This window comes from Fukomys damarensis, unplaced genomic scaffold, assembly GCF_012274545.1.
Source record: "Fukomys damarensis isolate Sample0158 unplaced genomic scaffold, DMR_v1.0_HiC HiC_scaffold_9, whole genome shotgun sequence".
Taxonomy (NCBI): domain Eukaryota; kingdom Metazoa; phylum Chordata; class Mammalia; order Rodentia; family Bathyergidae; genus Fukomys; species Fukomys damarensis.
In genome coordinates, this window is record NW_022900921.1 from 23522951 (window position 1) to 23537204 (window position 14254).

The 14254-nt window shown below is 37.7% G+C and overlaps 1 protein-coding gene across 3 annotated transcripts in view; it reads right to left on the reverse strand.

Moving 5' to 3' along the window:
• Positions 1 to 1492: 1492 nt before the first annotated feature.
• Fbxw11 (F-box and WD repeat domain containing 11) overlaps positions 1493 to 14254 on the reverse strand; it is a 107211-nt gene continuing 94449 nt past the window's right edge. For all 3 annotated transcript variants that reach the window (XM_010622171.3, XM_033761625.1, XM_033761624.1), the window contains 5 exons: positions 12053 to 12171; positions 9258 to 9368; positions 8063 to 8141; positions 6772 to 6958; positions 1493 to 2671 (listed from right to left, as the gene is read on the reverse strand). In XM_010622171.3, coding sequence (XP_010620473.1) covers positions 6797 to 6958; positions 8063 to 8141; positions 9258 to 9368; positions 12053 to 12171 — 471 coding nt within the window. In that variant the 3' untranslated portion in view covers positions 1493 to 2671; positions 6772 to 6796. The remainder of the gene's footprint in view (positions 2672 to 6771; positions 6959 to 8062; positions 8142 to 9257; positions 9369 to 12052; positions 12172 to 14254) is intronic.

Here is a 14254-nt window from a genome sequence, read left to right on the forward strand (position 1 = left end):
ATTGTATCATCATTTACACAGTTCTCACAAGCCGAAAGTACTTTACCTTCAACTTTACTTTACAAAGCAGATGAATTTTTAAATCTATAAATTTTAATAGTATGTCGCTGAGTTCCTGATAATACATAACAGTTTCTTAACAGAACATCGGAGTATTGCAACACTTTATTAGAGTATTGGCTTTGAATTAGTAGCTGAAGTAACAATTGCAAGAAACCAGATTAGGTGTACTGCATAATACTCATACTTGATTTATTGACATTACTTAGCAATTTATTGGACGAAAGTCAAACTTTTTGTTTTTTATTAAGCACATTCCACAGTACAAAGCTGTCATGAATAATATCTGTACAATTTAACAGTTTCAATAGCTGTTCAGACACAAATTTATTTCAAACAGATAATTGGCAAACATAATTAATTACAAGTTAGAATTAGACTATCCCAGTGCTTTAAAACATTAATATAGCAGTAATTTACAGTTGCTCAATTATGGTTAGCAAAATAAAGTCCAGAGTACGGCTGGGAATTACTACTGTAATCCCAGAAAGTCAGAATTCCTTGGGTGCCAAAGTCCCCTGCGATAATTTAGTAGGCACAATTCAAAGGTTGTGTGCATATTCAAAGGCCAGGGCTTCCCAAGGAACAAGAGGATCTTCTATATTAAACATGCAAAAAAAAAAAAAAATCCATTCGTTCAGAAATCGCCTCTGCCCCTCCCCGGGCTTTCCTAGCCAGTTTGACATAAAAGCTGTAACTTGAAGAGCGGTCAGAGTCAAGTCACCTTCACAACCACTGTCAGGCTTACAGCATCCACCTTATGAATGGAGGTTTAATTTTTACACTTTTGAGACTCAACCTCGCAAAAACAGAAATTAGTAAGATGTGAGCAAGAAGGATATATTTAAGAAACACTAAAAAGGCAAAAGAAAACTAAAAAGCAAAACCAGCTCAACAAACAAACCACATACACACACATTGATCCCCACACCCTTCTCAACGCAAAGGGCAAAGGACGGACAGAGCCCAGGGGCCTTTCCTAGGAGTAGAGTGTGCTTCTTCTGGAAGAGGGTGTGTTCACAGGAGGTGGCTTATTGGTCCTTAAAAACGGGATTGACATTCCTTGATCTTTGGAAACAATGGCGAGGGGCAAATCAAAACCTAATACTGAAGGGGAAAAAGGAATGTTGACCAAATGCAACATCCTTCCCATGCATGATCAAAGTAACAGTGCTATTCTAGGCTCAGGCTGCAGAGCACTTGAGAGCTTTGAGAGCCTGCAGGGTCCTTAGCAACAGGTAAGAGCAGAGCTGACTGGATGGGACTGCTGGGGCTGGGCTTAGCCCCACTCAGGAGAGCCCCGCCCTCCACACGGCCCCCAGAGCAGCCTGACCTGAGCTATAGGCTCCAGCACACCACTGGGCCCTGTAGCCCGTGAGAGAGCCAGGCCGGGACCCAAGTGGGAGACTCTGTCTATAGGACCTTCTCATTCTTCTCTTCTCAGGGTTACAACTTCACAGAATGACGGCTTTTGACAGTGAAGCCGAATGAATACTATGGGAAGTGACCACTAGTACTCAGAGTATTTATGAGGAAAATAAAAAAATTAAGGTACCTCTCTATTGCATATCCTACACAACAAATAAAACACTCCTGTGTTAAACTTTAGAAGTTAGATTTTAAAACAAGATTCCCATTAAAAACCACACACACACACACACACACACACACACACACACGACAGTGACAAAATAAAAACACCGTATGAATACTGCAGAAAGGGTTCTAGGTCATCCATATCAACCCTGGTAACAGGTTTTTGAGCCCAGCCCATAGCTAAGTGTGAACACACTCTGTATTAGTGTCTCAGGCACAGGGGGCCCGACTGCAGCAACCTTGAGGTTAAACTGTTATGTACATTATATCTACATGCGGATACAGTATTTTAAATTAGGAGGCAAGCACATGGATAAAGGTGTTATTCTACCAAATATCAGGAGATGGTTGGGAGCAGAGAAGAGTTAATAAAAGAAAAGAGCTATATTACCTGGGGAGAGATAATATAACTGGTTGATAGTTCTTTAAATTAAAAGAAACTAGTACAGAAAGAAAGCGTAATCCAAAATATATTCCTAAAACAATCCAGAGATTTTTCCATTGTCCACCATGTATATTCCTACTATAAGTCAAAATCATAACAACTTGGGACAATCAAAAGGAGAATGCTAACTTCTGAGAGGAAAGCCCTGGACATTCTGGGTAGGTGTTTGGCACCCAAAATTTCACTGAAGAAGAATGCTGCTTCTTAGTATCAGACCAAAGTGCAAAGCATTATAAATTAGAGGCCAAGTCTTCTCTTGACGGTCGATTTACTTCTGTAAAACAGACTGTTATGCCCCTTTATATGAACAATTTACATCTGAAGCATTAGATTTTTTTTTCACGGGTGGGGGTAGGAAGTGGGCTTCTGTCTACTGGAAGTCAGTGAAGCTAAAGTATCCTTCTCATAGTAGAGCCGGGATCAGAGGTGAGAAATGTCGGTACTTGAAGAGTCAGGCTGCTTTGCATCTACCCAGCGTCTAGAACCAATTCCAGCTCCATAACTTAGCTGTGAATGAACTCCCTTAGGCATTTGGTAGCCATGTAGCCAGTAGTTCAAGACTAGGAAACCCTAGGGGAAAGGGGGAGAGAGCATGGATGTTTACTGTTGTTAAACAAGGATACACTGTATATGTCACAGTCTAGCACATCCACAAAGTCACATATCACAGAAATACACATCTAACAGATGACTACTTCTTAAATAACCATCACAAAAAATAGAAACTGCAAGTTGTTTTGAAGCACCACATTTATTTAAACTTCACAACAATGCTAAGAGGTAGAAACTAATAATATGCTTACTTCACAAGTAAGAGAACTAAGGGTCAAAAAGGTTGTGTTTAATTCAAAGCGTTACCAATTAAGTGACAGGGATTCAAAGAGAGGGACCCAATAACTTGTCATCCTTCACTACTGTTACTAAAAATATACATATCAGAAATATTTAACACTAGGTTTCATATTTAGTATAATCGTGATGATATTCAGGGCCTATGACAGGCCCACCACATATTCTCAGGAGAGCTCTCAACTATCTCTGTGAAATGAAAGCATGCAAAAGAAACAAACTATCCCTTCTAAGTAAAATGTTAATACTGTCATCAGAAATTACTTTTTAAAATCAGTTATTTGTGGGCTGGGAATTTAGCTCAGTGGCATTGTGCCTACCTCACAAGCACAAGGTCCTGAGTTCAAGAACCAGTACCAAAAATATGTATATATCAATCATTTGTGAAAGGCCAACAGTACTGAGAATATGGGGAAAACTATGGAAAGTTCCATATTTTAAGTATGGCCTTGATCCGAAATACATTTTAATCACAATCTCTACCTTCATCCATGGATGTAAATATGTAAACACACACACCCCTAAAATAGAACATTCAGCAGACAATGTTTATATTACTATGAACAATGTGAGCCGACATTTCTGATGTAAATCAAAACAAAGTCAAAATCCATTCCAGTTATTTCACAATCACTGATGGGTCACAGCCCCTTCCAAACACTGCATTAAGCCATTAGCTGAGAAGATCTAGTCACCTTAGGTGTAAATTCCTATGGGAGAAGAAACCTTGAAAAATTGTGTATAGCTAGGCATGGTGGTGCACATCTGTACTCCCAGCATTCAGGAGGCTGAGGCAGGAGGACTGCCATGAGTTTGAAGCCAGCCTGGGATACCCAGTGAGCTCAAGACCAGCCTGATTTACAAAATGAGACCCTGTCTCAAAAAAAAAAAAAATGCGTGTGATTTTTATTTGTTCAGGATTTTTGTTTGTTTGGGGGTGTTTTGTTTTGTTTTCTTTTCTTTTTTGAGACAGGTCTCACTCCGTAGATCAGTCTGGCCTCAAACTCACAGTGCTTCAGCCTCAAACTGCTTCAGCCTCCCGATGCTCAGATTACAGGCGTGCACCACCACACCTGGCTTAAAATTCTGTATGATTTTTAAAAGGCAACTTTCCCAAAAGGTTGTCTGTCATTTTTGTAAAGATCAAGAATCCTAAAACACTTCCTCAATAAATTTAAGAAGGACTAAATTTCACTCACCACTTCTTTCTCATTAAGGATATTTAAGATTACTTGAATTATTTTGAAAATACCGATGCCCCAGAGGTAAGAACTGGGCACTCCCAATACTGCTGGTGGGGGTCAATGGGGCTGATGTAACTCTTCTGGAGAGCAGCACAACCAGCACACCAAGCTGTTGGTGTGAGGTCTTCTAACCCACTCATTCCCAACAGCTCCAAAATCCCATCCAAAGGGAATAAAGTTTGGGGCAAAGATTAGGCAAGATGAATGATCATGGTACTGCCTTGTATAATCGTTAAAAGCTGGAAAGAGGGAAACCATAAATATCTAACAACAGGGCTTATCCCAAACAATTGAACAACATTTGGCAATTAGGAATTATAATTTAGACAAATATTGACACTACTAACATGTAACAATTTTACAGTGAAGAGGGAGGAAAAGGGCATTTTTTAAAAGTAGTTATAAACCACACTTTTAAAGAGGCTGGCATGATATACACCAAAGTTAACAGTGGTGAACCGCGAGTAGTTTACTTTTTTCTCTTGGTTTATGTACCGTTCTAATTTCCTTATCATCTTATAACAAGGAAGAGGAAAAAAAAAATCTGTGCTACTATATATACAACTATTAGGAGTTAGTAATTTTTTGTAAAAGATGACTTGGCAAACAAATCTATTAACTGTATTCAATGAGAAAAAAATACATATATTAACTGTATTTCCAAACAAATTGTCTTACCTGATAATTTTAGGGGTATTTTACTACAAGGTTAAATTGTCATTAGGGAAGTGTTTCTTATTATGCATAAGTCTTAAATAATCATATGGTGGGACCAGGGATTTAGCTCAACGATTCCACCACCTGCCTTGCAAATGCAAAGCCCAAGTTCAATCCCCGGTACAAAAAAATCACATGGTGATAACTGTTTCATGTTTCAATCAAAGAAAAGAATTTGGAAAAGAACAATAAAATCTGTAAGGTTGACTGCCAAGGTTGTCAAAAGTAACTCACTTTAAGGGCTGGCTATGTTAGCTCAGTGGTTCCAATGCCTGGCTTGCAAGCACAAGAATCTGAGTTCAATCACCAGTACCAAAAAAAAAAAACCCAAAAAAAAAAACGAAAAGTAACTCACTTTGCAGAAACAAACACATTTGGGGTTTCACTGCTTGTGCTGGGGTACAGGAAATGATTACTTTATAAAGCAAGTAAGCTTTGAAAGATTAATTAAGGTTGACTTATAACTGTAGACCATAACAAGGTACTTGCTGTTAGGTTCCAAAAAAGGAGATGGGAGAAGCATCTGAAAGAAGTAACATAAATTTCATTTCTACCACAGCCAAGAAGTAACAGTGGTAATCACTGCCTCATCCCTCAACCAAAAGAACCTTGTTCCAGGGCACCTGGAGATAATATGCAAATGTTGTCAGTCTGTGAAAGTTTACTAAGTCTATAAATTGCCTCTTAAGCATAACTGAAATGTGTATGAATGTCTCAGATATCACACCATATGCCTTTTTAATAAAGTACAAGACAAAAACATATTTATACAAATACAAACAAAAGATACAATTAAATTGTTCCATGACACACCTACTTCCAAGTCTATTCATTTCAGAAGTCCAACTATAGCTGGGATTGTCCATGTTCTCTACCTTATGTGCATCTCTTATAATCTGTGTTCTTATGTTCTATTTCTATTTTATGTGGCAAAATAAAAGCAGGAGCAAGATGTATCTGAAGCAATGCACAGAGGAAAATGTATAGTTTTAAGTTCCCATTAGAAAAGAAAAAGTTAAGAGTGGAATCAATAGAATAAAGCATGTCCAAGACTGCTACAAGAAAAACTGCAAAACAATGCTTTAAGTAAAGGTGAAGATGTAAATCAGAGATATATGTATGTTTACACATTGTAACACTCAACAATTGCTGAGATACAAATTATTCCCAAAATGATCTTTAGATTCAATATGGTCTTGATCATAATCCAAGCAGCCATCTTCCTAGAATATGATAACCCATTACAAAAAAATAATGTAAAGACCTAAAATAATCAAAACAAATTTTTAAGAAGAGCAATCAAATCGTCCCATCACCAATGTTATAACAGCTTAGAGCCCAGGACTTGCTTCTCAGGCTACCTAATGAGTCTCTTGTATGAAGGGGCTTTAGGTGCCTTCTTAGCAAACAGCCTTTTTTGATTCATCCTTGAGGGAATAGTGGTGGTCCAAAGAAGAGATTTTGAGTGTTTTGGTGGTGGTGGGGATTATGGTTTTTGTTTTTTCAACTAAAAAAAAAAAAAGAACCTGAAAGACAAGAAAGAAGAGGAGGAGATTCTTATGCCCAAAATAAAATTCAAGAGACTTTACTGGTGCTAAATTAACGTGATTGGGGAAATTCTTTAGGAAAATATTTTTTAAAAACAGGAACCACATTCACCAGCGGTCAATATGGAAATCTACAATATCCAGGATTCCAATTTTAGATCTTTACTGATGTGACTATAAAGGTCTAGCTTTATATCAGACCCCTGCAAAAGTTGGCACATTAGTAGGAACCTCAGTTCATGTCACATGGGAACCCAAATCACAAAATTTGCCCAACAGGAAGAATTCAGTTAGCAGAATTAAGAATACTCACCTGAAAAGGGTGAAAGTGCAGACTGTTATCTGGAGATGTAAGTGTATGTTCTGGAGGGAGAACGTGTCTCATTCTGGGCACTAGGAGGCACATTTAAGAAATCCCAAATCAAAATAGTGTCATCATGGGAGCTGCTGATGATTTGAAACTCATCAAACTGTAGTCGAAACACACGACCAGAATGTTCCTACAAAACAGAACGACTTAATGAATAAAATAAGATCTTTACGATTCCTCACATCTCACAATGAAAACAACACAAGCTGAAAACAGAGTGTCTCATCCAGGCATCTATATAATTTTCCAAAGCTTATTAAGCTTTGGCCTTTACCCTAAAAACAAATTCTTGTATTTTCCTTCTCTATTTTTCTTTCATTCAACTTTGTATCTCAGATCCTGGCCCCATTTAATATGCCAAAGAAGAAAAATTATGTGAGCATCTCAAAACAGGCCCTAGAATTCTAAGGTAAACAAAATTTAACACTACTGTTGATATGCCATAAAAACTAGAACCAGAAAAATAGGTTTTGGGTTTTTTTTGACATAATCAAGAATCTCCATCTCAAACCAGAGCCATACCAAAATTCATAGTGAAACATTACCATTAAAATCAAGAAGAAAACAAGAATAGCCTCACAAGCGCAAGGTCCCGGGTTTGATCCCCAATACCAAAAATAAAAAATAAAAACAAAAAAGAAAACAAGAATGGCCCTAACCACAATTCTACATGTCCTAGCCAAAGCCAGAAGTAAAGAAATAGAAATAAAAGATAAAACTACAGAAAATAAGAACCAAGACAGAGTATGTAAAGGTGCAAATTTCCAATGATGAATGTCATTATGTTACATACCTAAAATGTATGAATAAAGTTTTAAAAAGATAAAACTACAAAAAATAAGAAAAATCTATCACTATATTCAGATGTCTGTCTCTTCAAAAATACAACAGGATCAATTTGACTATCAGAAATAATTACTGAAAGCTCTAAAAGGTTCACCATCACTGACACAGTCATTGATGGTCATATTAAGAAATCTCCCAAGGAAGAAAGGAAGGAAAGAAATGTTGCATGCTCCGTCAAAACACCAGTTCACCTGCAAAAGAGGGAGCCTGCACTTACATGTAAGAAATCACGGTAATGCAAATGTCAGATATTCCCTGAACTGGGCTAAACAAAATTGACAATTTCTCTGAGGGCATGTGGTGAGATCCACAAGCCTTCTCAGCAGACATCAAGGCAGGGCCATTCCACAGGAAAGGCGGCCAGCTCCTGTTTTAACAGATCACTTACCACCAAGGTGCGCAAACACAATGTGCTTGCTGGGGCTCGAGGGTCAAGGGCAGCTTGCAAGTCCCAAACTTTAATTTTCCTAGAAAGGAAAATGAGACTGTGATTAGTGGAAAAGTTAACACTGTATATATCATCAAGCATTTCTTTGACAAAAAGAAGAACACATGAACTGCCTATTATAAAACTAGTAGACCACAGGCCTTTTTTGCTTGCTTTTGTTTTTGTGGGACAAATGTCTCACTTAGTAGTGCATGCTCACCTTGAATTCTATGTTGCCCAGGCCAGCCTGGAACTCCTGGTGATTCTTTTGCCTCAGCCCCCGGAGGGCTGAGATTGTAGGCATGCACCTCCACGCCCAGCTCAAGAAACTTATGTTTTTACAAATTTTTCAACCAATTATATTTGATTTTGGAAAAAATAAGAACCTAAACATTCTCAGAATTGCTAAAAATTTGAAGCATTACTGTAAGGGAGATAAAACAATTTTGTGTTTTATCTAAATTCAATCCCTAGCTTGATAACCTACGCCACTAAATGTATTAATCAGGAGACTCTCTGGAACTAAACTGGTGCTACTGACAGGAGCTAGTAATCTGTGTGAAATTCCAAGGATATCTTTCTCCAAAGGATGCAAGTGTGGAAAGTTAGTGATACAAGTAAAACAGACTAACTGATCTACTCATGGAGTACATATAAGATCATCTTGAAAGATTTACAACTGCCACTTGCTCCTTTAAAAATTCATGAGGTGTTTTAGAGGATTTGTTCACTTGACCCAAAGGGGAAAAGGAGAAATTTATTATTTAACACACCCACATGTGCGCACGTTTCCCCCCCCAACACACACACATGCACGGGCATGCGTCTGGTTTATTTAGAGCTAAGGCAAAGAACTGAATTTCTTCAGCCAAAGCTAATCCCTGAGTTCACAATGATAATTAAAACCTAAGCTTAGAAACTAGTGGCTCTGCTACTGTGTGATTTGGGGCAAGATTTACCTCATCTTTCTGGGCATGAGTGTCCTCACTTGATCAACTGGTATAATAATAAACATATAATAATAAATGCCATCCACCTTTCCATACAGTAAGTACCTATCATGAGGCTTGGCACACAGACAGCTACTTAAAATATAGCACTTCTTTTTCTTCTTGAAGTGGTTATGGCAGTGCATTTCAAAATCCGAAACACATACCCATCATAGGCACCGCTGACAATTCTCTTGTTATCAAACCGGATGCATCGGACCAACTCTTCATGTCCCTCTAGGACTCTTAAGCAGGCACCACATTCAATATCCCAAAGCCTTGAATGAAAAACAGACACCTGTGCAACAAATTCCCACACGAGTCACACGCACCTCGAGTTCTTCTGTCTGTTCTATTCAGAAAAGACTTTTTACTACCCGTGAGTTCTTTATCTCTATCTTACTTGGTCAATATTATACACAAAGATATATAAGGACACTTACATCATTTGTATCCTTTTTTTAGCACTAACTTAAAAGGAAACATCCTTTTCGATTTCCTTATATATACTCTGAAACTTTCTAAAATCCTGGGCATTTACTATTTAAACCAAATCAACAAGAAACTTCAACTATATGTAGCTCCTATGCATTCTCTTGATATCTGAGTTGATAAAACCATGTAGGGAAACAGAATTGGAAGTACTTTTGGGGAAGAGATGGCAACTGTAGGCAGTAAAGGAAAAATAGCATGAGTAGGGAAGGCAACAAACAGAAAATCCACATAGCCAGGAACTCTAGCACAGAGTCCATGAGGCCTCCTGAGGTTAGGACTAGTGGACCAAAATGTGGTCTCACAATCCTGATGACACCTTTTTCCCTTCATGTACTGTATTAGAGTCATCTTGAGAAGGAGACTCATTATGTATAGGCAGTACCTTGGAAATATAAACCTGTAGACTACATCGGGCTTTTTTCTCTTCATATAATTAATACAATGTTGGAGTTGGGAGATTTTTTTTTATTGATTTTATACATTATTTACAAATAGAATCACAGAAAACTAGCATGTACAAAACAGGGAACAAAATAAAATTATCACTGACTTTGAAGGTTTCTCCACCAGAACTGCCTATCACACATCCAATGAATACTCTCCTACCACAGCCCTCAGCAAATGTGCTTCAGAAGGTGAGGACTGCATCTCTGCTCCACTGTGAACAGAGCCAGTAGTTCCCTGCTGTAAACTGCAGAGCAATGCACATTATTATCTTGTAAAACCTCAGACACTGCAATGAGGAAGTTAAAGACTGTTTACTTATTAACCACTGAACCGTTTACCCAAGGACACTCAGGCTGTGCACTTGCATTTGTGTACCGACTATCAGGGAGCATCGCTCCAGCAGGTGTCACTTCAACCAGTCTTATATTGAATAAATTTGGTAAAATTGTCATTCTATTTCTTGTCATATTATCATTCAAAATTAATGGAAAAAAATGTGCAATTTCTGGTCATCCTGTATTTAAATAATCAGACTGGAAAATGGTTCAACATAACCACTTAAGCAATACCACAAAGCATGATGAATATGATAAAACCAAGATTTAAGCTCAAAACATTTATGTATCTTAAAACTTAAACTGATAAAGAAAACCTGCAATTTGATACAGTGTATAAATGCATACCATTATTATGTAAATTAAAAACACATGACTCAAAACAGAAAAAGATAGCAGTATAGCTTTTTTGTTTGCTTGTTTACCTTTAAAAAAAAATCTTGAACTTTATTTTACCTAGATTTTAGGCAGTTTGCTTTTAAGTTCCAAAATTAGCCACTTCTGTAAAGCTACTAGTATGTACTGGAATAGTGGAAAAAGTGATTTGAGATAATTAAATAGATAATTAAGGGATGTTCTTAATAAGACATAAAATGTCTACTGGGTATCTTTCCAAAAGAATTAAAAGAATCATGCCACAGTGATATATGCACACCAATGTTTATAGCGGCACAGTTTGGAACAGCTAAAACTTGGAAATAGCCCATTTGCCCATCAGTTGGAAACTGGATAAAGAAGATGCTGTTTTTCTATAAAACGGAATACTACTCAGCCATAAAGAATGAGAAATTAGAGTCATTCATAGGAAAATGAATACATATTGAGGATATACTCCTAAGTGAAATAAATAAGTCACACATGTATAAATACCGAATAGTTTCTCTGGTGTGAAAAATTATAATTGTACACAAGATCTTAATGGGATAATTAATAATGTGAAATAGGAAGAAAAGGGCTAAAGGTGTAGGGAAAGTGGGAAGGGTAGGGGAAAGGGAATAAGGGAAAAGAAAAAAATATGAGAAAATGGAAATAAAGTGTTTGTAAATGGGGAGGGGAGGAGGGGGTGAAGGGAGGGCATGGAAAGGGGAAAAAAATGAGAATGAAGACCTGTCATGTGAAGGCACAAGATCCCAGTAATGAATGCAACTGTATTGTATACCTAGATTGTACCAATAAACTCAATAAAAAGAAAAAAAAAAGATATAAAATGTCTGTCCCTAATCACATTTATTAAAAAGCAAAGGGACTGAGTGTCAGAAAGAGAAAAGGGAATTTATTTGTAAAACAAACAACCACCTGGAGAGGATGATTCTGCAGTGCAGTTTTGGGGGAGAGAAATCAAGTACACTGAATCTGTTAGGAGGGAGGTAGGGCTCACAGGTAAGGGAAAGCAGAGTGAGTTAGGCTGGAACAACCAGTCTATTCTGAGATGCGCTAGTACTAAGTGACCGTAGGTATAGCTGAAGTTATAAAACTGTGTGCTGGGGAATCCTAGAAGAACTCGCAGGGCATACGTAGCTAGCTGCCCACTTGAATATGTAGAGCCAAATAGATCTGTAAATGCACCTAAGCTTTTCTTATCTGAAGCATCCCATTTACTCTGAGTCATTCGAGCCTCAGCACTGGGAAATGGAATGCTATAGCAAAAGTAAGCCTGCCCTGTCAGCACACCAACTCGTACTCACCTGATGGTGTTATCTGACGATCCACTGACCACCAGACGGTCCCTATATTGGAGACAGGCAATGCCTCGCTTGTGCCCATTGAGAGTGCGCACAAATTCACAGGTACTCGTGCTCCAGACCTGCAGGACAAACAGCAATGTTCCTATGAATGAACATAGGAAAGTCTTCCCACAATTCACCTTTTAAAATGAGTACAATTTCTCAGAATGACCCTAATACATGATTATAAAATTCGGCCACTTCTAACTCAAATTTGGAGCTGGGGGACTGATTGAACAGTATAAAATTTTCTTGACTGCTGGGTGATAAAACTGGGCTGAAATACAGAAGGCAGTTGTGAAACCTCTGGACTTTAAGGTCTTCACAAAGAGAACATCTCCTGGATGGCTCAGATACTCACCTACCTGCAAGAAAGAGTTTGCACCACATTTTATGTTTTTACACAACTGACAGGTCAAACCCAACATAACTGATATTTTTTAAACCTCTACTTTTCAAAGCCTCTATCCAAGCAGTTTCTTGAACAGCTGCATTTATTCTGACATATCATTCCTAATATTACATATGTAGAATAAATAATCCCTTCTCTTATAAAATCATCTGCTAGACTTAGATGTCCACAGACTCAAAATATGATAAACTAAGGTCATACAAGCAACTTCAGTGTTGTGAATTATTATGCCAACTGCATTTCCAGTTGAATGGGATATTTACACCAAAAAAAAAAAAAAAAAAAAAAAAGAGGAAGTTGGACTGCCTACCTTATACCATATAATTCTAAGTACAAGAAAACATGGAAGTAAATCTTTTTAAATTGGAATCAGACAATGGTTTCTTAAATATTGCAAGAACAAAACAAAAAAAAAATTTTTTCTGGGAGGCTGAGGCAGGAAGATTGCAAGTTTGAGCCCAGCCTGGGCATCTTAGGCAAGACCCTTATCTTAAAAATAATTTAAAAAAATAAAAAGGGCTGGAGATGTAGCCCAGTCTGAAGGCTCTGGGTTCAACCCCCAATAATTAGTTAATTAATTGATTAATTATAAAAAGTGGAACAGCATTAAAATTAAAATCACTTATGCTTCAAAGGACACCATAAAGAAAGTGAAAAGAGGGGGATGGGAATTTAGCTCAGCGGTTCGGTGGCCTGCCTTGCAAGCGCAAGGACCCGAGTTCAATCCCTGGTACCGAAAAGAAAAAAAAAAAGTGAAAAGATACCCCTAAAGAATGAAAATAAAAATTGCAAATCATGTATCTAATCATGGACTTGTATCTAAAATGTTTTCAAAAACTTTACAACTCAACAATAAAAAAAGGAATTAGTCTATTTTTCAAGTGGGCAAAAGATTTCAATAGACATTTCTCCAAAGAAGGTATACTAATGACCAGTAAGCATATGAAAAGATGTTCAATATTATTAATAATTAGGGAATGTAAAGCAAAACCACAAAGAATACTCCCTCACATCCAATAAGATAGCTGTAATTTTTAAAGGCAGACAATAACAAGTATTGGCAATAATACAGCAAAATTAGTCAGGCTGATATTATGAAAGCTGTTTTGACTTCCAGGCACTGGTCTTGTACTAACCAGTGAGTGTGGGGTAAATTAATGCATACATATGCCAGCTGTTCTGCTTCCAGACTACCCAATCTAAATTTGGATGCAAAAGAGTCCGTGAGTTGTGAGGCTAGGCATCAGAATATTGTACAGTGTTGGTCCTTAAAAAAACGGTTCTTTGAGCAAGTTCAAACACTCATTATCACTGATAGGATTATAAATGGTGCACCCACTTTGGAAAACAGTTTGGCAGTTTCTCAAAATGTTAAACCCAGAGTTACCATCCCAAGAGAACTGAAAATAAACAAACATGCAAAAACTTGTACACAAATGTTTATAGCAGCATTACTTATAATAGCCAAAAATTGAAAACAATCAAAATGTATACTGAAAAATGAATAAACAAAATACAGCACATCAACACAATGGCTTTTATTTGGCCATTAGAAGGAATGAAGCACTGATGTGTGCTACAGTGTACATGAATGAGCCTCAAAAACATATGCTAAGGAGCTGCCTACCTGCCTGCCTGTCTGCGATCACCCGGCGGCGTGCGTGCGAGAGCTCCCGGCCTGCGCGGGAGCTCCCGGCCTGCGCGACAACAGACCCAGGAAGGACCCAAGGACCCCAGAGGGGGTTTTTTTC